General features: G+C 42.6%; 1 protein-coding gene across 1 annotated transcript in view; it reads left to right on the top strand.

Annotated features, from left to right (window-relative positions):
- The first annotated feature begins 274 nt into the window (after nucleotides 1-274).
- The window catches only part of LOC311226305 (sodium/hydrogen exchanger 3-like), a 44121-nt gene continuing 19298 nt past the window's right edge, over nucleotides 275-25097 (top strand). The window contains exons 1-3 of the mRNA XM_084311721.1: nucleotides 275-1140; nucleotides 11828-12130; nucleotides 13225-13385. Coding sequence (XP_084167847.1) covers nucleotides 498-1140; nucleotides 11828-12130; nucleotides 13225-13385 — 1107 coding nt within the window. The 5' untranslated portion in view covers nucleotides 275-497. The remainder of the gene's footprint in view (nucleotides 1141-11827; nucleotides 12131-13224; nucleotides 13386-25097) is intronic.

The following is a 25097-nucleotide window of genomic DNA, read 5'->3' as shown; positions in this document are numbered from 1 at the left end:
TTTTCCACAAAGAACAAACCAAAACTCAACACAGTAACAATAATAATAAACAAGACTTCACAATACAACAACAATAATTTGAACAGAGTTTTTAAAAAAAAAATTATTGGTGAAGTGATGGCCTCAAAAAGCATATTCAGTCATCTGAATGGACAAAAGTACCAAACCTCCCATTGAGGAAGTGGTCAAACTAGCTGGTCTGGCTACAAGGTGGGAGGGAACACAAGAGCATCATGGGTTGAGCTTCACCTGCTGTGAAAAGGTGTATCCTTGGCAGAAAGAGAGCAGAAAGGGGGCAACGTGCACAGACCAGGCAGGTGGTGTTGACATATACCTGAGAACTCTGAAGAGAGAGAGAGAGAGAGAGAGAGAGAGAGAGAGAGAGAGAGAGAGAGAGAGAGAGGGAGAAAGAGACAGAGGAGAGGAATGAGAGCATTTATGCACTTATCCATTTCATCCACTAACCCCACTAATAGTGAATAGCTGTCTGTGAGTGCATGGGAAGTGTATCTTACCAGAACACGGCAGCTATGTGGCGGTTTGCACTCTTTCTGTTGATGTTACTGTTAGTCATCGGTGGACCGAGTCTGGCCAGTGATTCCCGGAGAGAAGACAACCATGACACTGAGACCAGCATGGGACATGGCACCGGGACAGGTACTGAAAGTAGGAGAAGCACAAGGACTGATCATAGCAAGGAACATGGAACGGACTCAGGCACAGGCCATGGAACGGACTCAGACACAGGCCATGGAACGGACTCAGGCACAGACCATGAAACGGACTCAGGCACAGGTCATGGAACGGACTCAGGCACAGGCCATGAAACGGACTCAGGCACAGGCCATGAAACGGACTCAGGCACAGGCCATGGAACGGACTCAGGCACAGGCCATGGAACGGACTCAGGCACAGGCCATGAAACGGACTCAGGCACAGGCCATGAAACGGACTCAGGCACAGGCCATGGAACGGACTCAACAGACCATGGAACAAGTCACGGCAATGGGACAGAACCCGGGGAACATGGGCACGGAGGACCCATCACCACCTTGCCCATTGTCAGCTGGAAGTGGCACCATGTCACCGTCCCTTACCTGGTAGCCATCTGGATCCTGGTCAGCTGGCTGTGCAAACTCAGTGAGTTCCACTTAACCTTTTGTCCACAACAAGCTGCTCAATCCACAGTGGTATTTACTGGCGACTCTGGACTTCACCAACAAAGTGATGTTACTTATCGCTGCTGTCCAGCGAAAATCTGGTATCTCCAATGTTGATTATTTTTTACTTGAATTGATTACATTGGTCTCTTAAGTTGTGAACAAATTTCATGACCCTTCAAGACCATGAAACCCATTCAAAACCCGACATACAACTCTCAAAATACATGGGGTGTATATCTTTTATATAATTAGGGGTGAAAGCTTCAGTTTCTTCAATTCATTGAATAATGGTTAACCATAGCTGTGGATGAAGATACACTGTTTTATTACTTTAAATTGCAGTCAGTTAAAATGTTTCATCTAATTGGAATAAATTGTCTGTTTAGGTTCATATTCAAGTTTGGAGACAAAGTAATCTGAAAGTAATCAGATTACATTACTGCATTACTACATGTCTGACAGGCTTGGCAATGAAAAGAGAACGACAAGCCAACATTCGTTAGTTCTCTGCCTGAGAAGCGACAAGCGACGCTCGATTTCATGGAATTTCACTATAATGTAAGTTTACAAGAAGTATAACATATTCACATTATTGAGTGATTGTCGCTTTGGAGCTGCAGTGTTGTTGCATTGGCACACGTTTCACATGTTGGGCAAGACGTCTCGCAAATCTTTGTTGCAGACGGTAGATGGTGAACGACAGCAACAATCAACAATCGCTCCAAAAGTGGAAATATTTTCTACTCTGCAGGGTTGCCTCGCATGCATGCACATGTAGATGCAGAGAACAAACCAATGTTTGCTTGTTGTCTTATTTTCATTGAAAATAAGTGGCACACTTGCAATGTCATCAACTGTTTGTTGAGCCCATTGTGGGCTTGGCAGACAATAATCTCGTCACTTATTGTCCTCTTCCATTGAAGATGAATGGGACACTTGCAATCGAGCCACAATTTTAAGCAGGTATTATATAATATATAACAGATAACCTTTTCAAAGGAACCTTCGCAACTCTGAATATGGGTGATTTGATTGGATCTGCTAAGGGGTTGATCTAGAGATGCATTAGATAACGTAACGAAATAATGAGTTGGACAACAAATGTGTGGCTTGGCCTCTGTAAGGTTTGGGTCAGTCTGAGGTTCCATCAATGGGCCATGAACACCTGTCAGGCTCTTTTTTGGTATGCGCTGTTGTGGTCACAAAACATGGCCATTGGCACCTCCTGTGTACACAACAGATGTAACTGAGATATAACACAATGGACAATGTGTTATGTCATTTACAACGTACTGTAAATGTGTATATGTGAGTATGTATTTGTGTGTCTGTGTGTGTGCGTGTGCGTGCGTGCGTGTGTGTACGTACCACAGTGTGCATAAATATGGGAGTGATTGCCTGCCTATGATGGAGGAAACACATTTAAGCAGATTTCAAAGGAATTGTAATAAATCCCTTTAATAAACACAAACAAAAGAAACCAAAGTACATACAGTATGTGTACAGTTAAACGCAGACTTTCTGCCTTCACTTTGTAGTGTAAACAGAGGCACAGACAACAGTGTATTTTATTCAGAATAAGGAGGGTGCAGCTTTTCCAACCTCTTCACTGCGAGCTTCACTTCTCAGTCCATCTATTCCTCCTGGTTTTAATTGGGAGACAGTAGACAATGGATGCTGCTGGTTGGTTTACACACCTTGTGGGGCTAGGTATTTCACTCTCCACCGTTTTGAGTAAATACACATAATTTCTCTGCTTTATAGGCAACTAATATGAATAATTTCTGCAAAAATACCATTTTCTATTCATTTTCTAGTCACCTTAGTTGATCCATTTTGCTATTCAAGTTAAGTTCCGTTATTAATCCCCTTGTTGGGGAAATGCAGGTGTCATAGTAGCATGGGGGAGGGGGAGGGGAGGTATGGCAGGGGAGGTATGGCAGGGGAAAAGATAATCATAGAAATAGTAATATAATGATATTAGAATGTATAATGACAATAGTATATAACATAATAATAATGATAATGATAATAATAATAATAATAATAATAATAATAATAATAATAATAATAATAATAATAATAATAATAATAATAATAATAATAATAATAATAATAATAATAATAATAATAATAATAATAATAATAATAATAATAATAATAATAATAATAATAATAATAATAATAATAATAATAATAATAATAATAATAGATTGTTCACTATGAAACTGTGTGTGTGCGTGTGTGTCACCAAAGCCTTTATTTAGAAAATATGCATATTTTGGACCTGAAATGGACTGTTTGGTTTGAGTCCTCGCTAGTGAAACCATAACAAAACTAAAGTGTGCATTGACCATATTCATATGGCGGCCATTTTGCTCTCATGTCATGCTCAGGTTGGGTTCCTTTCCACCCTGTTCGGGAATAACATGACAGAGAAAAATGGCCGCTGTGGGAATATGGTCAATGACATTCTATACCAGTGTAATATAATGTAACTCCCAGCTTGAAAATAACCTTTGTCTGACCTTTCCCATTTTACCATGAAGTTGACCTCTCTTTCTGTGTGTTTAAAATCACATACAAGGCTCTATGGTCATTTAATAATGATTGAAAGGCTTTAGTTAAGGGCTGGCTGCTGTTTAAAATGAAATATGAGGTCATTAGTTGATATGGCTAATTGTGTGAATTGACGCATGGCATCTTAGTTCTTTGTCCTTGGGCTGAAGTTAAGCATTCAGCCGTGAAGGTGCAGATATTAATCCACAATCTTAAAACGGTAGCTATGATAAAGATCAGAAAACAACATCTCACGCTCTGATTGATTCACTGATTCAACTTCTGATAGCATATTACACGTTCAGAATGTTTCATGATTTGTAAATGATAGAACAGGCTTGACATGAACACATTGGATGCCAAAAACGAGTATACTCGTTATTGCCTGCCATGCGTTGTGCGCCAGAAACGAGTTAACTCGTTTTTGGGATCAATATTTCATTTTTTCGCCATGGCATTCATAATTCATCCAGCCTCCCTCCGAGACTGCAGCTGGACCCTGTCTGATATTGCAACGCCTCAATACCGCCGCCTGGTGGATGTTGGGCGAGTTACACTTCAAGCCAAACCGGAAGTAGCGCTCGGTGCATCGAGGAAATTCCTCCGGCAGTAATATCTTGTAACGTGGGTCTAGATACACACTCGAGTGTATGGGATCGCTTTCGAAATGCAATAATCAATATGATTTTGGCGTTTATTGCGTCATACAAACGGGAAATGGATCTAGCAGATCGACGTCAAATAATTGGAATATTTTTCCTCCAATCTCATCGGCGAACGGTAAGAGGAATATAACGTTATTTCCAGCCCGATTGTTTATTCATTTCACGGCAATCCATCTGATCAACATATCAACCCATACAAAATAAAGCCGTTACTGACGATCAAGGAATTATAAACGACCCCCCCCCCTTTCCTTCACGCATGATGAAGCATAATGTATACCGATCATATAGATTTGAATTTTTGAATATAGCGTGTATAGGAAAGAAACGGCAATCGATAATCTATCATATGCGTCAGGGCCTATAACTTTTTAGGAATTACTGCAGAAAACCTTAAAAACATACTTATATTCACGAGGGTACTAACACGACAATGTATGAATGAAAAAATATAACGTTCCCACATCCGGAACGATAGATACCCGATGTTGAATGGGCCGCGTGAATATTTTAGGCAACCAACTTGCGTCTAGCCACGCCCCCGCAGCGACGCGGCAGCGGCAGAGCGGAGCGGCAGACCATAGTAATGTCGATATAGCTATAATATTTTAAAAGTTATAGCCCTGCAAAGAAGGTAAACATCTCCATAGGGTTACAGCACTGGCAGACTGGGCATAAGGATGGGCACAATGCCTGGCAGACAATGTGTTAAGGCTTGTCCTATTGTCCGGGACAAGTAAAAAAAATGGTCGGACAAGCACAATACAATTGAACTTGTCCGACCGGACAAGTAAAAAAATAAATATATATATATATATATTCCCCAAACAAATAGTAACGTTATTCCATCTGATCAGAAAGTGCCTGTCTCACAGTGTCACACTGGAAACTCTCAATCTCTGTACGTCAATATTACTTGTCCCGGACAAACAGTGAGCGTCTTCTGAGTACTCGCTTAGTAGTTGACAGTGGCACGAGACCCGCGAAAATATCAGAATGTTTAATAAAAGTTCCCGCGGGGCGGCCGGGTGGCGCAGCGGACTAAGCGTCTGCCCACCACCACAGAGACAGTGGGATCGAATCCAGCTGTGGTGCTTCCGGGTTGGCCGACCGTCCATACTAACACAATTGGCAATGTTAGAGGGTGGAACACCCTGCAAGGGTGGGTCCTGGTCGTTGTAAACAGCGACTCCTACAGTTCGGTCGGGGCGTCTGCACAGCGAGGGAAAGACCTGGGGGAGGTAGTGTGATCCTTCCACACGTTACACTCTCCCAGTGAGAGTCCGCACTTCCAGGTGAAAAGAAGCGGTTGATTGGCTGCACATGTGTCGGAGGAAGCATGTGATAGCCTCCACTCTCCCAGACCGACGGGGGTAGGTGCGCAACGACCAGGAAGGGGATTGGGAATTGGCATTACGACTAACATTGGGATGAGAGAAAAAAGGAGGGGGAAAAAGATCAATAAAAAAATATAAAATAAAAGTTCCCGCGATACTGGCCATTCTCTCAGTCAAGGGAGTACTTTATGAGCACAAAATCATAATAATTGTCCAAATCTCTTGTCGGTTTTATTTATTTTTTAATAGGCCTTTATTTTCACAAGTACATTTTGGACAAGTAAGTTTAGCTTTCAGACAAGTAAAATATCTCAAAAAGTTAATGTCAAACCCTGGAACACTATTGTAAAATTACTCAAATTAATGATAGCAAATGATTGTAAGTAAGTAAGTATTTTGGAATCCGAGTGATCTCAGGTTTGTTAGCTTCAATCAGGCTCTAACTACATGGTATGCACCTGTGTGAGAACCTGGGTGTCATGGAACTGGGGAAGTCTTACTATTTGTGTCTTAACATCAATAGGGCTATTGTGCCTTGTCTTACTCAAATGGAACTGGGCAGTGTGCCACAGAAAGCAAACAGCTCCAAGTAATGTTTATGGGAATACATATATACTTTATAAGATTGTATATATAGTTTTGTTTGTTATTAAACAAAGTTAAACGTAATTAATCATAATAAAATAAATCATAATCATTAACTCATAATGTCACACAGTTTTGCATTTGAGCTCAGCATGTGACACTTTGAAAATAAAACCGAGTAAGAAAGAATGTGCAATTGTCACCCATGAGTTTATGCCTTCACCTCAAGACAATGACATGGTTTAACCAATACTGAGTAATGTCCATGTCAATCATTACTATGGAAAGTTTTGAGATATAAATATGACTGCCCCCCCCCCCCCCTGCCAGTAGACATGCACGCGCGCGCACACACACACAACACACACACACACACACACACACACACACACACACACACACACACACACACACACACACACACACACACACACACACACACACACACACACACACACACACACACACACACACACACACACACACACACACACACACACACACACACACACACATTCTTGAACAATAAATACCAAGTGTGAATATAGAATAAACATATATAAGAAGTCTACAAATCAATTTAAGAAAAAATCCACATGCGCGTCATGATGACAAATTAGTACGTGAGGTAGAAATGGATGAACAGGAAGACCAACAATGCAACAGCAAGGTGTCAAAGATGACTCAATAACCAGAAGGCTTCCAGAGAAGCTGTTCATCTGCCCCCCCTCCTCCCACCTCCAGCTGACATACTGTATAAAGGGGCTGAACCGGTGGATTGTGCACACCTCTGTACTTACTGCACCACTGACCACAGACAGTAAAGGGAAGATACAAAGTCAGCGAGAGAGAGAGAGAGAGAGAGAGAGAGAGAGAGAGAGAGAGAGAGAGAGAGAGATAGAGAGAGAGTGAGAGAGTGAGAGAGAGAGAGAGAGAGAGAGGGGGGGGGCATAGGAGATGATAGGAAGGTGAGCGAGTGCCGGTTGGACTGTGCAGCGATTATTGCACACTCACACACATTATATTCTGTACAAAATACCTGCAAAACAGTTGGGATGCCAGGACAAGACGACACTGGACATTTGGGGGCTTAAGGGCAACGAGGAGAAGTCAACCGGCATCGACTCACTCACTCAGACTCAGGACTTTTAATTGATTTATTCTATTTATCTACGTTATTCATTTGATATCAAAACAAAAATGAAATGCTGCCGGACCACATACCTCTGGCTGTCGGGGGCAGTGTTGCTGGGCTGGCTGGTCTCGGGGGTTGTAGTAGTGGAGGGTTGTGAGGCGACACGCCAGAGGTTGCATCCGGGGCCGGGATTGAACCACAACCACAGCGGAGGGGGACACGGCTCTGACATCACAGGGATACCGGTTGTGACTTTTAAGTGGCACCATGTGGAGGTCCCCTACCTGATCACACTATGGATACTAGTGGCCGGCGTGGCCAAATTGGGTAGGTACTGTTGTGTAATAATGCAGGATGAACAGCACGTTGCTAAGATGCTGGAAGCATCAAGTCCAAACTGAGAGAAGAGATCTCCGCGCACGTAGATCTATGCACTTCATTTTTAGCTTTCGGTCCTTCAGACCTTCATCAGAGCATGCATCATACATCACTGTTTTGGTGTATTTTTGGATGGTTTTGTTTGATGGTCCTGGTTAGTCTTTCTTCTATTTCTTTTTTCCTCTTATCTTCATTGAGGGTTAAGGTCAGGGATTGGTGTTCCATTATAATGTGGGCCTGTGAAGCCAGTTGAGACATGGAACACTGATAATAATGGACTTCAAAATACTATGGACAACAAATGAACGTCACTTGACTTGGAAATGGTAGATGGACTGAAGTCAACAAGACAATTAAATCATATGAGAAGGGGACATAAGTTGATATAGCTGGTATCAAAAAGGAGACCACAATAGCAAGGGTAGATAGTAGACCTTGCAGGGTCAATCTCTGAAACTTATGGAGTAGTTTGATGAATGTTACAGGCTGAAAACTGCCCCATCAGGGAACATACTTTGTTGGCTGCTATGACTCAAGCTGATCTTTAATCCAGAGTAAAAAGATGATGAGCATGCTGTGAAATTGTTGCAGCTGAGAATAAGAGAGAATTGACCTTGACTGATAATATATATATATATAATATACCACTCAACTGAGTCTATTGATATCTGTCTACCAGCCAGACACAAAACAACACCAAATAACCCTATCTGAATTCTTCACAGAAAAAAGTGCAAGGAACCTTAACTTAACTCTCTGTTGTATGTGCCTTGTACAATCTTAACAGTTCAACAATCAACAAAATGATGAACTTGCACCTTTTTAGACCGTTTACCAACTTGATCATGACAATGGTTTTGATTGAAATTGATTGATTGAAAACTTTATTAACAGATTGCAGAATGGGTACAGTACAGTACAGCTCAATACATACAATTGTTAAGGGGATGCAGACCAGAGAAAGACTTTCGTCTTGTTTACATCAGGGTCCCCCATTTTCAATTCATCGTAACATATATGACATACGTGACATACAGATAGACAGTACTGCTACATCTATACATTTATGACATACCAGATTTGCAAATACAGTACTGTTTGTGATACCAAAAGGTCTGAACAATGGGCCTGTCAGTTTAGTCAGAGCAGATTATCTTACTTAGATGACAAATAAAACAGTCTCAAAGTTTGTGTTCCTTGTGTTATATATAGTGTGCTACTGCTAAATTTAGTTTGATTACATGTAGTGAAACTCTCCAACGCTGATCATCTATTCCCTCACATCACAAGAATCAGCTTCAGTAATATCACCCTCCCAAAACACAAAGACATGCCAAGTAAACATACAAGGTGTTAACAGCAAGATCAAAGGGGACATGGTTGTTTCCCTTTGCAAAACTGATTTCACGTTGCAGTGATATGCCATAAATAAGCCTACTGTAACAAACAGTAGCCAAGAGTAGCCCATCTTAATGTTATCAACACAGAAAGTGATCCCTGATTGTCTAGAGTTTACAATCACGAAATCTTTGACTATTTGAAATCGTTGAAAAATCACGAATCTTTGACTATTTTAATATTTAGCTCATTATATTGAGTATTTCATATTTTATCTCACTCACACAGCTTCCATGTGCTACGGCATAATCACTAAGAGAGAGAGAGAGAGAGAGAGAGAGAGAGAGAGAGAGAGAGAGAGAGAGAGAGAGAGAGAGAGAGAGAGAGAGAGAGAGAGAGAGAGAGAGAGAGAGAGAGAGAGAGTAGTCATTTATCAACAATGCTAATCTATTTGTTTTCTTAACTTTGAAATAACTTTAACTCAGATCCGGTATAAGTAACTATTTCCACATAGGTTTTGAAACAAGCTAAATATTTCCCAACACAGATAGCCATGGGAAATGGAAACCCATTAAAACCAAAGAATCTTCTAACTTAATCTTTAACAGAGTTTGGTCTACCCAAGCACATGAAACGACGAGCAAATACATATGTAGAGCACAACACGTTGCCCATGAATGATAAAATATCAAAATAGAAAGATTTACAGAGTAGTCTACATTAATGTATGAGCTGAGCTGTGGTTAGATGGAATCAAATAAAAAGGTAATCTCAAGCCTAACTGAAAGCTTCTGAAGAGTGATTTGTGTAGTCTTATACACGCTACCATACTGGTTAATAATATGCCAAGAACAAAAAAAGTTATACTTTTTCAGACCCTGAAACCGGTTGATCATTTGCAAATTTCGTAACCTCAGAGGAGTTTTGGTTTTAGTTGTGTGATACTTAGTTTGACCACCTTGCTTTCTATGCTCGAGAGTGGTGTCAGGTTAGGAAGGGCAGGTAATAATCATGTCAGTCTCATGCGGTCTGATCTGAAAAGGGAGAGTAGTCCTTGATACGGCACATAGTCTTTAACCCTTTCACTACCACACTACAGACGGTTAACCCTTTCACTACCACACTACAGACGGTTAACCTTTCACTACCACACTACAGAAGGTTAACCTTTCACTACCACACTACAGACGGTTAACCCTTTCACTACCACACTACAGACGGTTAACCTTTCACTACCACACTACAGAAGGTTAACCCTTTCACTACCACACTACAGACGGTTAACCTTTCACTACCACACTACAGACAGGTTATCCGTTGTGGTGGACCCACAACATTATTGGGATTTTGAAACAATGAAGCCATAACAATTCATGTAAAGATAACATATGTTAACTTTATCTCAATTACAAGCAATATAGACAGCATATTATGCTTCATATTTGCCATTTACCTCTGCTGGATCACATTGATCAATACAAATATGAGAAGTGCTATTCGTTTTGTGTGATGAAATGTGATGTCTGTAAAAAAAAACTAAAAACTACAACATTATAATTAAGACATGAATGGAATAAATCATGTTTAACAAATATAAATGAAACAAGGTGGAGGCAGACAGTGAAGGTACACAGTGAACATTTTTGTTTAATATTTACCATGTTTAAGCTACTTGTTTTCACCTACAATTTCCACACTTTTGGGTCCAGTGGACCCCATTACCACGTATGGAATATAAATGTATATAATGATGGCGGCTGGGTGGCGCAGCGGACATTGCGCTCGTCACCAACGCAAGAGACACCGGTATCGAATCCGGCTGTCAGCGTTGCCTCCGGCTTGGGCCGGCCGTCATACTGACTCAATTGGCAGAGCCAGCGGGAGGGTAGTCGATGGGTGGTAGTCTGATCGTTGTAAACAGCGACTCCTACAGGTCGGTCAGTGTGAGCCTCCCACACGTTACACCTCGCCAATGAGAGTCCGCGCTGGCAGGTGAAAAGATGTGACTGGCTGCCTCCACATGTATCGGAGGGGACATGTGATTGGCTTCTATCCTCCCTACGACTGGCCAGTGGGGGGCACATGCGAGCAACGATCAGGACAGGGGAGGGAGAATTGGCACGAGAGGTAAATTGGGTTGGGAGAAAAATCACAGAAAAAAGAGGAGAAAAAAGTTGATAATTTATTTTTTATATAATGTATATGTATATAAATGTGTAGGGGGGTGTGCACAGTGTGTGCTCAATGAAAATGAGCCAATGCCAATGAGTCTCAGGTTGAAAAAATAATTTATTGTATCATTTTTCTTTTAGTAAACATTGAAACACCACACAAGGGACCAGTGGTTGCCATCCGTCTTTTTTTCAGGGGCTAGGAACTTAGAAAGTTTGAGAACCACTGTCCTAAATCATCACCTCTCTTCCCTCAATGGCAAAGCCCCTTCCTACATTTCTGACCTACTCACCCCCTACTCCCTCCTGTGGTAGGACCCTTAGATCGGCCAATCAGGGGCGTCTTAAGGAACAGAGGGCCAATCTCAAGACCAATGCCTGCTTACCTGCCTTTGTAAAGCACTTTGTTTGGCTTGTGTCATGTAAAACGTGCTATATAAATACATCTGATTGATTGATTGATTGATTGATTGATTCCCTGTATCTTCCCATGCAGTCATCGAGTCCAACCACCATGTGACCAGTGTGATCCCGGAGAGTGCACTGCTCATCTGCTTCGGCTTCATCCTGGGCGGCATCATCTGGGGGGCGGACAAGATGCAGACCTTCACCCTGACCCCCACCGTCTTCTTCTTCTACCTGCTGCCACAGGTCATCCTGGACGCCGGCTACTTCATGCCCAACAAGCTCTTCTTCAGCAATATGGGGGCCATCCTCACCTACGCCGTCATCGGGACCTGCTGGAATGCCGCCTCTGTGGGGCTCTCGCTCTGGGGGTGCCACATGGGAGGGGCTATGGGTAAGAGAGGTCACCTCCTCTGTTGAGCAGACCGATGACTTACAAAACAGCAGAGCCCCTTGTACTGAGACATGAAAGGAAGGATGCATGTATAGATATGCCCTGTCCCGATCAGCTGACCTGATGATGATATTCCTAAAATGTACACTCAGCACTCAGAGATAGTGTAGTGGTTAAGACCAACACCCCTGGGACCAAATGTCCCTCAAAATATACACTCAGCACTCAGAGATAGTGTAGTGATTAAGAACCATGCCTCTGGGACCATGAGTCCCTCAAAATGTACGCTCAGCACTCAGAGATAGCATAATGGTTAAGACTAGGGATGTCCCGAAGACTCCCGATCGCATTTTTTTGCTCCCGATCTGATCCCGATCATGTGATTTTGAGTATCTGCCGATACCGATTTTTCCCAATCCGATCTTTCGGCAATGCATTAAGAAAAAAGAAAAGAAAAAAATGCAATCAAGTTGACCCTTAAGGTTGTTTTTTTATTTAACAGTATCCCCAATTCCGATCTTCTGAAAATCATGTGATCGGCCCCGATCTCCGATCACGTGATCAGATCGGGACATCCCTAGTTAAGCCCCACATCTCTGGGACCATGTGTCCCTCAAGATTTACACTCAGCACTCAGAGATAGTGTAGTGGTTAAAGACCCACACCTCACTGGGACCACATGTTCCCCTGCTGGCCTGGGATTTAATCCCACCAGAACCTTCTCTCCTGTGTCTTCCTCTCAGCCTTCCTACTGTCTCGATATTTTAATTCCATGCACACACACCCACATTGATCTGAATATATAGGACTCATGTTGAATGCGCATTAACATCAGTCAAATGTTTACAAATCTATGATGTCTTGTGGGCAAATGTACACTTGACTTCCAGCAAAAGGAGAGATAATTGAGGTATTTCCAGGAGCTTAACCCTTTCACTACCACCCTACCAAAGGGTTAACCCTTTCACTGCAACAGTACAGAAGGTTAACCCTTTCACTGCCACACGACAAAGGGTTAACCCTTTCACTACCACACTACAGACGGTTAACTGTATCATGTCATGTATCTTCTTTTTCTGCCCTATATACTGTAGGTGACATAGACATTGGCTTGTTGCAGTACCTTCTGTTTGGCAGTCTGATCGCTGCTGTGGACCCAGTAGCCGTGATAGCTGTGTTTGAGCAGGTCCACGTCAATGAGGTCCTCTTCATCATGGTCTTCGGGGAGTCACTCCTCAATGACGGTGTCACAGTGGTTAGTGTTCCGTCTTCAAATACTAACAATAACCTTAATAAAAAGAAATAAAGTAAAGCAGAATGGACCTGGACAAAACTGTATAGAACAGAATAGAATAGAATGTTTGGTCTTGGTCTATTATTACTATTTCCCCAATTATCTCATTCGCTTGTCTTAACTGGCCATTTCTTTTACTTGAACTTGCAAGACTGCATACGTTTTTGCAAACCAAAATACTATACTTATAGCACATGCATCCGCCTGGTCTCCTTTGAAAGATAACAATAATGAAAATCCACTCTTAGTGCTAATGAAATAGAGTAACATAGGTCTGAACTTGAGTTGTAGAAAAACTTGTTACGCATGTTTTCTTTCTGTAGTAGTTGCAATATCCAAAAGTATATTTGCAAAAAAGTTGGTATGGCTGAAAAAACACACTGGGTCCATAGCCTGAAGTATTGTGTAGTAGTACATGTCCAAATTCCATAAAAATCCATTCAGAAATTATATAGAGCAATTTTGGTAAAATGTGAGGAAAAAAAAGGTCTGCAGGTTTCCATGTTCTCATAGACTCCAATGCATTTGGCAAATTTTTTACTTCCTGTTTTCGCTTGTGACTTTTCACCTAGATCCCTGATTCGCTCATCCCCACTTGGGGTATCATTGGAAAGCCGCACTCATCGGGTTACAACCCTGTTCAATAATTGTCAAGATCGCCAAATTATTGACGGAGCTTGTCGGGAGTCGGGAGTGGTATTCGAAAAAATTAAAAGTCTGCTAAAGACTTTGGCGCACACCTCACATATCGGCATGTAACTCGAGAACCGCTGAACGGATTTTGTCGCCTGAAATGGCAATCAACAGGCAACAAATAGGGCATTAAAAATATGCACACCCGAGCCGCTAGACGTCGCCAAAGTGGCGCATTGCGCCGGTGGGCAAATCGTCCTCAAGAGGGCCTGTATAAGAGGTTATTAAAGGGATAGTTGATTTTTGTATCCCTATTTCCTCCTTATCAATGATGTGGTCAATCAGTGGAGTCCTTTCTCAGCACAATCCATGCTGTTCCTTGTACCAGCTCCTGCTAGTTACAGTAGCCACAAACGAATGCAAAGTCAATGGGGTCGAGCTCCTGTCTGTACAAGCTGACTGAAGGTATTTATTTAATTTATCAACCTTTATTTAACCAGGAAGAGACCGAAGTCTCTAATTCCTATAGGGAGACCTGGAAGGTAACGAAATCTACTCCACAGTGCACACAAAGTAGATTTCAATCACCTTCAGTCGGCTTGTGCAGACAGGACCGCATTCACTTTGCATTTGTTTGTGGCAAACTAGCCAGAGCTAGTTTCCGGTTCGCTTGTTAAAGTGTCCATGACACTGAAACCCTCCTGACTAGCAGTTTGGCGCCTTGCATGGTTGCCTCCGCCATTGGTGTGTGTGTGCGTGTGTGTGTATGTGTGTGTGCGCGCACAAGTGAGTGAATGGGTGAATGTGAGGCGTAAGTTGCAAAGTGCTTTGGATAAGAAGCGGTATGCAGTCCATTTACCATTTTAGGCGAGTCAATATATGGTTTAACCCCAAAAAAATTGATACAAAAGGTTTTTCAATGGATTCTGGTAGTATTGGGCGTGCTAAATAACATACTAAAAGTCGACCAAAATCGACCCCTCCGAAAGCCGTCATTTCCAAGATGGCGTCCCAGATGGCGCCGGGGCGATTAAAATGGCTATATCTCAAATTAAGAAAATGGTGCAAAGGATTTATCAACTGATTCTGGTACCTCTGGGCATGCTCACTAACATACTAAAAATCTAGGAAAATACACCTTCCAGAAAGGCTTCATTTTCAAGATGGCGTCCAAAATTGCGGCTGGCCAAGCTTAAAATGGCTATATATATGTCAATATAAAAATTATATAAATGATTTTGTCATTTGATTCTGGTACCCCAAGTACCCCTAGACATACTTAGGAACATACTAAAGTTTTAGGGAAATACACCTTCCGAAGAGGCTTAATTTTCAAAATGGTGTCCAAAATGACGACTGGGAGCTTAGAATGCCTGTATCTCAAATGGGAAAACATTTCTAAAGGATTTATAAACTGATTCTGGCACCTCTATACATTAATAACTAGCTAAATATATCTGCTAGGAATGCATCATTTGCATCATCAAAATGGCTGCCTGTAGCTTATTTTGGCTAAAATTAAAATTGGTTATTATATTCAACCTAGAAAGCTGGCTTTGGTGTTGAACACAAAATAAATGACCCACTTATTGTGGTCTTTAGGCCTACTCATCATCATCTTCAGGATCCTCTGGGAGAAACTTGTTATGTGGATTGTCACATTCATGAAGTTGACATGGTCCACAGACAGTAGTACAAGGTAGTCCATATTTTCTGCATGAGCAGCGAAGTGTCTTGCAGGCAGTGGTACAGTTACAATGAATGACCTTCAAGAGACTGTCTGGAGCAGCATTCATTGTTGACATGAGTGGGACAAATCTATTGTCCTGCAGGTTCCAGCCCCAGTCTAGAGCATCTATACCATCATCTGTTCCCATCCAGACCATGACCTGGTAGTATGCTCTACGACAGTGGAATTTGGTAGCAGATTCAGTTGGTGGTAGACGTTCAGGCGTTACCGTTGATGAAGCTGAGACAACCTTCTTGCTGAAAATGTTATATCTCATTTTTGCAAGCGAATCTGTGCACTTTCCACCAAAAAAGACAGCCATTGCTTGGCACCCAAGGTCATCGATCACATCTGTTGTCTGGTTTGGTACAGTGAATGCATTGGCACAAGCCTGAAGGACAGGATCCCCTTTTACAAGTTTTTGGAATGCTGTCTTTTTGCCAACTCCGAAGATCCGGGAAGTTGTGTCACAGCCAGTCACAGCATGGACGGACAGCAACTGAGAACACACATCCTGTCCGAGTACTTCTTTCAAATGGTTTATGGCGTACACTTTAAAACTGCCATCAGCTTTCGACTTGTCTGATCTGAAATAAAGGCCCTTGCTATCTCTCTGTGCATAGTAAAGAAGTAAGACGACGAGATCAGTATCTTCTCCAATCAGCATCGTGGTGTGAAGAAGAGATGATCCCACTGCGGCCCTTACTATGTCTACATCAGCATCTCCAAGTGAATTGACCACAGTGCAATCCCGTTCTTTCAGTTCATCACTTATCATGTGGATCAGTTTCTGTTTATTCAGATCTCTTGACAGGAACTCCTCCTTCTTACCTGAGAACTCTGTCTCAGCAGTGAAGTTGACAATGGGATGAATATTGTTTCCTCTTCTTTGATGTGTGTTGTCTTTAATGGATGGCCCATCCTCATAGCCATCAAACACAATGGTTGTAGCTGAGCCATAATGTTGGATGGTGAAGTCTGCATATGACTGTGCAATTTTACCATAGCTTTGTCCGTGCTTCCATTGTATTCGGTGAAGGAGTGAACCACCATCAAGAACATAATGCTCCGTTTCTGGTACAGAATCTAGGATTGCATCACTTGCATGATCACAGATCGCGTGCGCTAGTTGTGGTTTATCAGCTTTGCGGAAGACGTTTCCGGCTTCAAAGAGGGCAGGAGGGAAAGGACTGAGTTCGTAACGCATAACCTCCTCCAATGACAGCTCTCCAGTTTGGGAGACAATAAGGAAACGTTGAAAAAGAAGTGCAGAATCAATGATTCGATCAGGAGCAACCTTGATAGACGATTTTTGTCCAAGGGTTATGGCTTTATCCTTTCTACTAAATGAAAATGTGAATGCCGGCTGTCCGATCATTTTGTGCATGATGTTGCGTCCAACAGAGTCATAATCATGCACGTTCACTCCATCCTCAGCGACAACACCTGTAACAACATTCCTTAAAGAATAGTCTGGAGAGAAAGGTGAACATATAGCAAGTTTTGAAGTGATCTTCTCCAGGTCAGCAGCATCCCTTTTCATCCTTGCCTCTGTTGAATCCTTGTGCTGTTCTGATGTTGTGTATGTCTGGTTTGAGAACTCCTGCAGTGTTATACTCTGATGTTATACCCTTTGACATTGTCCAAAGGGATCTCTGATTGTTGGTCATTCCACTTCCATGTGTCATCCCTCCTGTAGTCTTCAATGACCTCATCAATGTTGTTTCGATTACAAGATCTGAGCTGAGGCCTGCCCATGATTGGCTGCTGCGACGGATAACATGAAAACCCTTTTCAAATTGTCTGAAGACATCTGGGTGGTTGATGTGAAGCTGACTCATCTCTTGGACATAAAAGTGTGCCGATTTCAAGTAATTGTAATGCCCAGCCGCAGCGAATATCGGCATGCATTCAGAAACAGCGCGTAGGTGCAAAAGCCAGGAACCTGTGCGATCTGCTGTTATCAGTGACCTAGCAACTTCTAACATGTGTTGGTAATTTAGCCACAACTGACTAGTTTTGGATCTAGCACACAGTTCCATCTTCCTTTTTCCCAGCTCTTAATTTATTGTAATGAGGGTCTCTGATGTGAACACTGTTTCCAATGGCATTTCACCCTTAACTATTGAGGTATACATTGCTTCAGACTGTTCAACCATTGCTGCAAATTCATGACTATCATCTACCATTTCTGATATTATCATGCGGTTAAGACATTTGTCAACCAGAAGATGGCCACGGAATGCTCTCTGAACTGATTTGCCTGTCATCATATGGGCTACTGAGTTCTCCCCCTAGAATGTCCTTAAGTCCTGTACCGTCCATCAGTGTACCAATTGCTCCTAGCAAATTCATAAATGTGTGAAATCCTCCTAGGAGCAGGACAAAGGACTTGAGGTGACTGCACTGTGGTGAATCTAGGATTATCTCTGCTGCTTTCCAATATAGGGGTTGGTCAAATGTAACTACTGGGGCAAGGTGGTGTTTGGATGCCAGACCACAAATGAACTCCAGTGTTGACAGAATGCATGTTTTGTCTCCGGAGTACATGTCTATCATTGGTAAGTATCTCACTGAAGACTGCCCTGGATGTTCATCTCCCTTATGAATAATGTGCATCATCCCCTGCCAACCAGGTGCAGGCTGTTTGAAATTGAACGATAACTCCCAAAGCAGATCAACCATCTTGTTACATTCTGCAAGTCTTGGAAGTTCTTTAAATGTGGTGTCTCTGCAAAAGTGTTTGGCAAAGTGATAATCTATTATCACAACTTTTGACCTCTGCACAAGATTCAGTTCATTAATTCTGAACCTCGGAATCCTTTGGTCTGTCTTCTGTCCTGGTGTCAAGGCAGCTATCATGTCCATCCCATGAAATGTCCCTTTCCCATCAATTGTTAGAATATTATGATCTACATTGTCTGCAGCAAATAAGACGGTCGTGTTCAACAAATCAATATCCTTACCAAGCATGTTTGGTGCAGTACAATTTGCAGCATTCATTTCAAACCTCTGCAGTTCAGAATAGGAAGAGCAGAATCCCATCTTATTCAGCATATCTACAATGAACCGAGACCGGTTTAAGTGGTGCATTTGCACTGCTAGGCCAATTTGCAAAGGGGCAAGGACAGCTCGTGGTCGGACTGCCTGTATGATTGCGTGGCCAATACTAGCAATTTTCTGCTCTGTCTCTTTACCGACAAACAAAGCTTTTAACACAATGTGGAGTGATTGTGGAATATAATCAAGGGCATTCTGTAGTTTTAGTGTCTCTGTAGTCGGGTACTCATTAACAGGTGGAACATTAGTCATTATGTCACTTTTTATGAGTTTTGCAGCTGTTTCAAGTAAGTGTCTCTTCTCAGACTCTTCATCACTGTTTTGTTTTGTGTTGTTATAGTAGGATCTGAGTATGTCTGATGTTTTCTCTCTTATTGTAACAATACAATCCAAGCCATCTCCTTCTGCAATAAATATGCTATTTGCATATCGTTGCATCAGCAATGTTTTTAGGTATTGATTACTATATGGGATGGAATCGGCCTTAGACAAATACTCTTGCATTTTACACCTAAGTGCAGAAACGGTCAGCTGTCCATCATCATTCGTTTCAAAGTAAGCACACATTTTTGAGAAGGCTTGTTCTTGGTCCTCATTCTTTGGCCTTCCAGACTTTCTCCGCTTTGGATTACAATCAGGCTGAAATTCCATGGGAACATCACGGTCACACCGGAAATGTGTGCTACAAGCATTATGATACACACAGTCTGCAGCATGTAGATCACTATTATAGTATTCAATTCTACCTTTGACTTTGAATGACCACTCATCATTTCGTTTATCACAGCTTTGCAATATAGACTTTGCAAAGTTGTCTGTTTTCACGTAACTGTAGTCGGCACGTCCTTCATGAACATTTGTGCCGCAGAAAAGGCAATCAGTTTGGCTATTGAATAGAGCTTCAGACTGCCTAGTACTAGTCCTTTTATTAGTGGTACTTGATTCACCGCTCTGTTTCCTCTGTAAATGTAAATCAATATCTCGGCTATGTATGTACATTTTGCGGCATTCTGAATGTACTTTCATGCCAGCAGTCACATGAACAGTGTCACCTCTTTTAACACTAGCTTTATTGATCCCATCAGCACCTTTCTGACAAATCTCAACAAAATCACTTCCATCTTCCAATTTACAAATGGGACAGATCTGGGCACTGAATTCACTCATCACTTTAGAAATCAGATAATGGTCAAAAAGAAGGATTCAACTATGCTAGCTTGAGAGCTGGAGAGTGCAAACACCTCTGGCAAAGACTAGGATGAAACTGGGGCTTAAATAACACTGCCAGGCCAGACACGCCCAGGCATGCCCAAACACAGGACTAGGTCAGAAAAGAAAGAAAGAAACTGATTCAGAAAAAGAAGGCTTCAACTATGTTAGTTTGGGAGCTGGAGAGTGCAAACACCTCTAACTATAACAACTATAATGGTCAAAAAGAAGGCTTCAACTATGCTAGCTTGAGAGCTGAGAGTGCAAACACCTCTGTCAAAGACTAGAATGAAACTGGGGCTTAAATAACACTGCCAGGTCAGACACGCCCAGGCATGCCCAAACACAGGACTAGGTCAGAAAAGAAAGAAAGAAACTGATTCAGAAAAAGAAGGCTTCAACTATGGTAGTTTGGGAGCTGGAGAGTGCAAACACCTCTAACTATAACAACTATAATGGTCAAAAAGAAGGCTTCAACTATGCTAGCTTGAGGGCTGAGAGTGCAAACACCTCTGTCAAAGACTAGAATGAAACTGGGGCTTAAATAACACTGCCAGGTGTCGGGTTCAGTTAATTTGACCTTGGAGAGACGGTAAGGAGAAGGTTTTAGGTTCAAGGATTTATTACAGAGTGAATAAAACAATATTACAGAGAATACACATCACAGCTGTGGAGTGGACACAAAATCAGTACTTAGCTCAGGCTTCGCAAAGACGTGTGTCCAAATACTTCCTCCCTTGTCAATTTATACTCCATGCAACACGTCTAAACAAGGAGACAGACTGTAAACCGAGAACATCACTATTTTAGCTTTGTCACAGGTGGTTCATTAGTGAAGGACATACTGTGGGTCGAATTAGTGCATTTCTATATGACCATGGCCTGCTTTAATACAGTAAACAGCACATTTTGTAATAGTATACATATTTGTAGATGGTTGTCTATACATTCTTACAATGGATAACTGGAACAGTAGATTGATTCTTATGGCATATATTTATGCATACTGTAACTAGCTTATCTTAGTAGGCCAAATCCTGCCTTCTCTGCCTGTGCTTCCTACCAACAGCTGCATGGCCTGGTCAGAAATAGCTGTTGGTATTGCCACACACTAGAGGAGATTTTCAACACATAAGAATGATAGAAGAATAATTGTATTAATGTTGACAATCCCTCCTTTCACACCAATTTTATGGTGTGAACAACTGAAAACCACAAACCTACCATAATAATTACCAAACCATAACAGAAGTTAATATGATATGCCAAATCCTCCAACCCTATTGTGTGAGAGCGAAAACCCCTGCGGGACAGTACGATTTGGTCAAGGGGAAACTCTACTCACCATCTCTCTGTCCAGACGAAGGTATTTTTTAATACACAATGGGTGAGACCGCATAGGCAGTAAAATATAAGGCATAAGCTTCTGACATTGGCGTATGGTTGGCAATTATACATGGTGTAATAACTAATGAAAACATCCATATAACAACCGTATATTATATCTGCAGTATAAAGAAATAAATATGTGGTGTTCCACACAGTAAACACACGTGCAGCATGCTAACAATGCATTAGCCAAATCTAATAACATCACCAAAAACCGCGGAAAAAATGTGAAGAAGGGATGTCATGCCTGGAAGGTCACACTCCATCCCTCCTTTGCGTAGGGCGCAAAAATATAGCAATAAACGTACGAAAAAATCTTCTTATCGCTGGACCCATCTTCTTCACGTGAGTGATCTCGGAATTATTCTGATAATAATTAGATTATTTGCATTTTATCATTATCACCTTCCATCCATTCCATGTCATTCACTCAACTCGTCTTTCATTTTACCAGTAGGGCAAGCTTGATTTGGAAACAATGGCCCCGATTTATTCACTTCCCATCTGGTGTTCTTTCATACTGGTGTTCTTTCATACTGTTTCAACAGGTTCTAGTCATGTTATTAATAATAATAATACATTTGATTTATAAAGCACTTTTCAAGAACCCAAAAACGCTGACCGTGAGTAAAAACAAAGAAACAAAGAAACAGAGAATCACAGGGAATGAGCAACAGTATGAGGACAGAGGACCTTTAACCACGGGTAAACAAGTAACAGATGCAGAGTCCAGTAGTCAGGGAAGTAAGGAAGCCGAGGGGAAGGGGCAGGTGAGGGAGAGGAAGTAGGGAAGGGGAAAGGGAGGTGGTAGGTTGGAGGAGGGTGGTTATGGGTAGGGAAAGTTCAAAAAACAGGTAGGTTTTGAGTCTGGCTTTAAAGGTGGAGAGTGAGGGAGAGTCACGGACAGTCTGAGGGAGGGTGGTCCACCGTCTGGGTGCAGCTCATGAAAAAGACTGGTCACCAAAACCTTTAAGTTTGGATGATGGGACAGTGAGGGAAAGAGTGGAAGAGGACCGGAGGGAAACGGGTGGGGCGGTAGGGGAGAAGGAGATCACATTATCAGTCAGGTAGGGGGGGCCAGGCTATGGAGGTGAACATGCTGATAAACAGGGGTCTTTCCTGGTGATACATGAATACTTTCCTGAATACGGAATACGGTTGCTGAGCCCTTTTGACAGGCGGAAATAACAAACTGAGTGAGGTATAATTGTTGGTCGTGTTTTGTTTGGGGAGGGGTGAGAATTGTGGATTGAGTTATGTCTAAGGTATCTACAGACTCAATATCGTCCGTTTGCGCCGTTTCTGTTAGTTCTTGATCAAGTAGCCAAATTGTCATTACTTTGATTGTTCCAGCGCAGCCAAATCGGTTCTAATCTCTCCGACTGTTCGAGAGGGTGCCTGTGCAGGTACACAATGTGTGAGGTGGTGCCAATGAGCTCCTGTTTTTCCTCTAACTTTCAGGGCGTGGGATGTGTGTTCAACCACTTCCCAAGGCCCTGTCCACCTGGGTTCAGTCCACTTTCTTTTGTGAACTTTAACCCGTACCCAATCTCCAGGCTTAACAGGAGTCTTATCTGCTTCCTCCTGATCCTCCTCGGATCTCTGAACCTGTGTAGACAAGACTTGAGTGATGTTAGTGAGGGCCTTTAGGTAATCTTCCACCTCTATCTCCCATATGTTCAAAGTGGGTTCACACACTCCCTCTCTAGGTGGGCCTGGCATTGGTCTCCCTGTCATTAACTCATGAGGGGAGAGATGAGTTTTCTCATTTTGAGAGGACCTCATAGACATCAATGCAAGAGGCAGGGCATCCACCCACTTCAGCTTTGTCCCATGACAAGCTTTTGCTATCTTCCTTTTCAAGGTCTGATTTGCTCGCTCGACCAAACCTTGCGAGGCAGGATGGTAAACGCTGCCATATTTGTGTTCTATTCCTAAGTATTTTTCCACCTCACCTAGCTTTTGGCTGGTGAAATGAGTCCCATTGTCGGACCTTATGAGCCGGGGGACACCGTGCCGTGGAATTAGTTCATTTTTTAGCCACTTAATGACCGATCCAGCATCCTCCTTTTTACAGGGGATTGCTTCAACCCACCTGGTGAATCTATCCACCATCACCAGTATGTATCTGTAGCCCCTTACAACGTTTTCAGCCCCCATGTCAGTGTAGTCAATACAAATTTCCTTAAATGGTGCATCAGGGACAGGGAACCTTCCCATGGGGAGCTTGTATGTTCTTTTGTTGTTGTATGCATTACAAGTGTCGCAATCTGTAATGTAGTTTTCTATCATGTCCTTCATGTAAGGGTGCCACCATTGTAGTTCTACTTCCTTGGTGGTTCTCCGTCTGCTGACGTGGGTGGGGCCATGGGCCTGTTTTATGAGTAGCTGGCATAGTTTTGCAGGAGCTACTAGGCGGCCGTCATGTGCCCTCCAGATTCCTTTTTCACATTGGGCTCCTTTCCTTGCCCATTGATTTTGTTCATAAGGTCCTGCTTCTTTTTGCATTTCTCTAATGCTGTCTTCAGTTAGCTCTGGTCTGTTTTCTTCCTGGAGGCTCACCATCTGTCCTGTGTAACCTCCTGCTTTTTTGGCCGCTTTGTCTGCTGCATCGTTTCCCCGGGCTATGGGTGAGGTCGAATTCTGATGTCCTTTGCACTTTATAACGGCTACCTCCCGGGGGAGCAGTACAGCCGCTAACAGTTTTCTGAGTGCTTCTGCATGTTTGACAGGTGCTTTCTGGGAGGTGATGAAACCTCTTCTTATCCACTGGGGTCCATTGACATGAACGGCTCCATGGCCATACGCTGAGTCTGTGTAGATGTTTACTCTGGCACCTTCACTTAATTCCAGTGCTCTGGTTAAGGCTTTGATCTCCGCCAGTTGTGCTGAGGCTGGTTGTGGTATGATGGCTGCTTCCAGAGTTATTGTTTGGGAACCTTTTTGTTGTACCACTGCGTAGGAGGCAACGTTTCCTGTTTCACCCTTGTAGCAGCATCCATCACTGTACATGACCTTTTCTGGGTTTGGTAGTGGTTCCTCTTGTAGATCTGTTCTGATTCTCAGATCTTTCTGGGCGATGTAACTACAGTCATGTGGTTCCAGGTCTTTTGATGTTAGTCCGGTGGCTATGTTCACTCTTCCTGATTCATAGCTGATGTGTGGTTGTGTGAGGGTCTCAGAAACCTTGATTCTTCTGATTGGCGAGAAGGTGAAGGCTTTGGAGCTCAGGAATGCGACTACTCCATGAGTTGTGTTTATCTTGAGGGGGTGGCACATGACCACATGAGCTGTCTTCTCAATGGCTCTGGCGAGTGCCGCCAGGTGTCTTGTACATCCTGCTTGACCTTTTTCGATGTTGTCGAGTTTTGAACTATGATATGTTAGTATCCTTCGTTCCCCCTCCTTTTTCTGAAACAGAACTCCGTTTACCACCCCTTCTGTTTCAGAAACATCCAAGTAGAATGGTTGTGAGTAGTCTGGAGTGCACAGGTGAGCAGCCTGTGCCAGGGCTTGTTTGGTCTGGGTGAATGCTTCTTCTCCTTCCAGTGTCCAATCCAGTACCGCTGTGAGGTTCCTGTTGCCAGCTTCTGTAATCATGTCCCTCAAGGCCTGAGTTAGGGACACATAGTCAGGTATATGGGATCTGCTGT

This window comes from Notolepis coatsorum (assembly GCF_963971535.1).
Source record: "Notolepis coatsorum genome assembly, chromosome: 4".
Classification (NCBI taxonomy): Eukaryota; Metazoa; Chordata; class Actinopteri; order Aulopiformes; family Paralepididae; genus Notolepis; species Notolepis coatsorum.
Note: the sequence above shows the minus strand (reverse complement) of the source record. Positions and strands in the feature narration are given on the sequence as shown.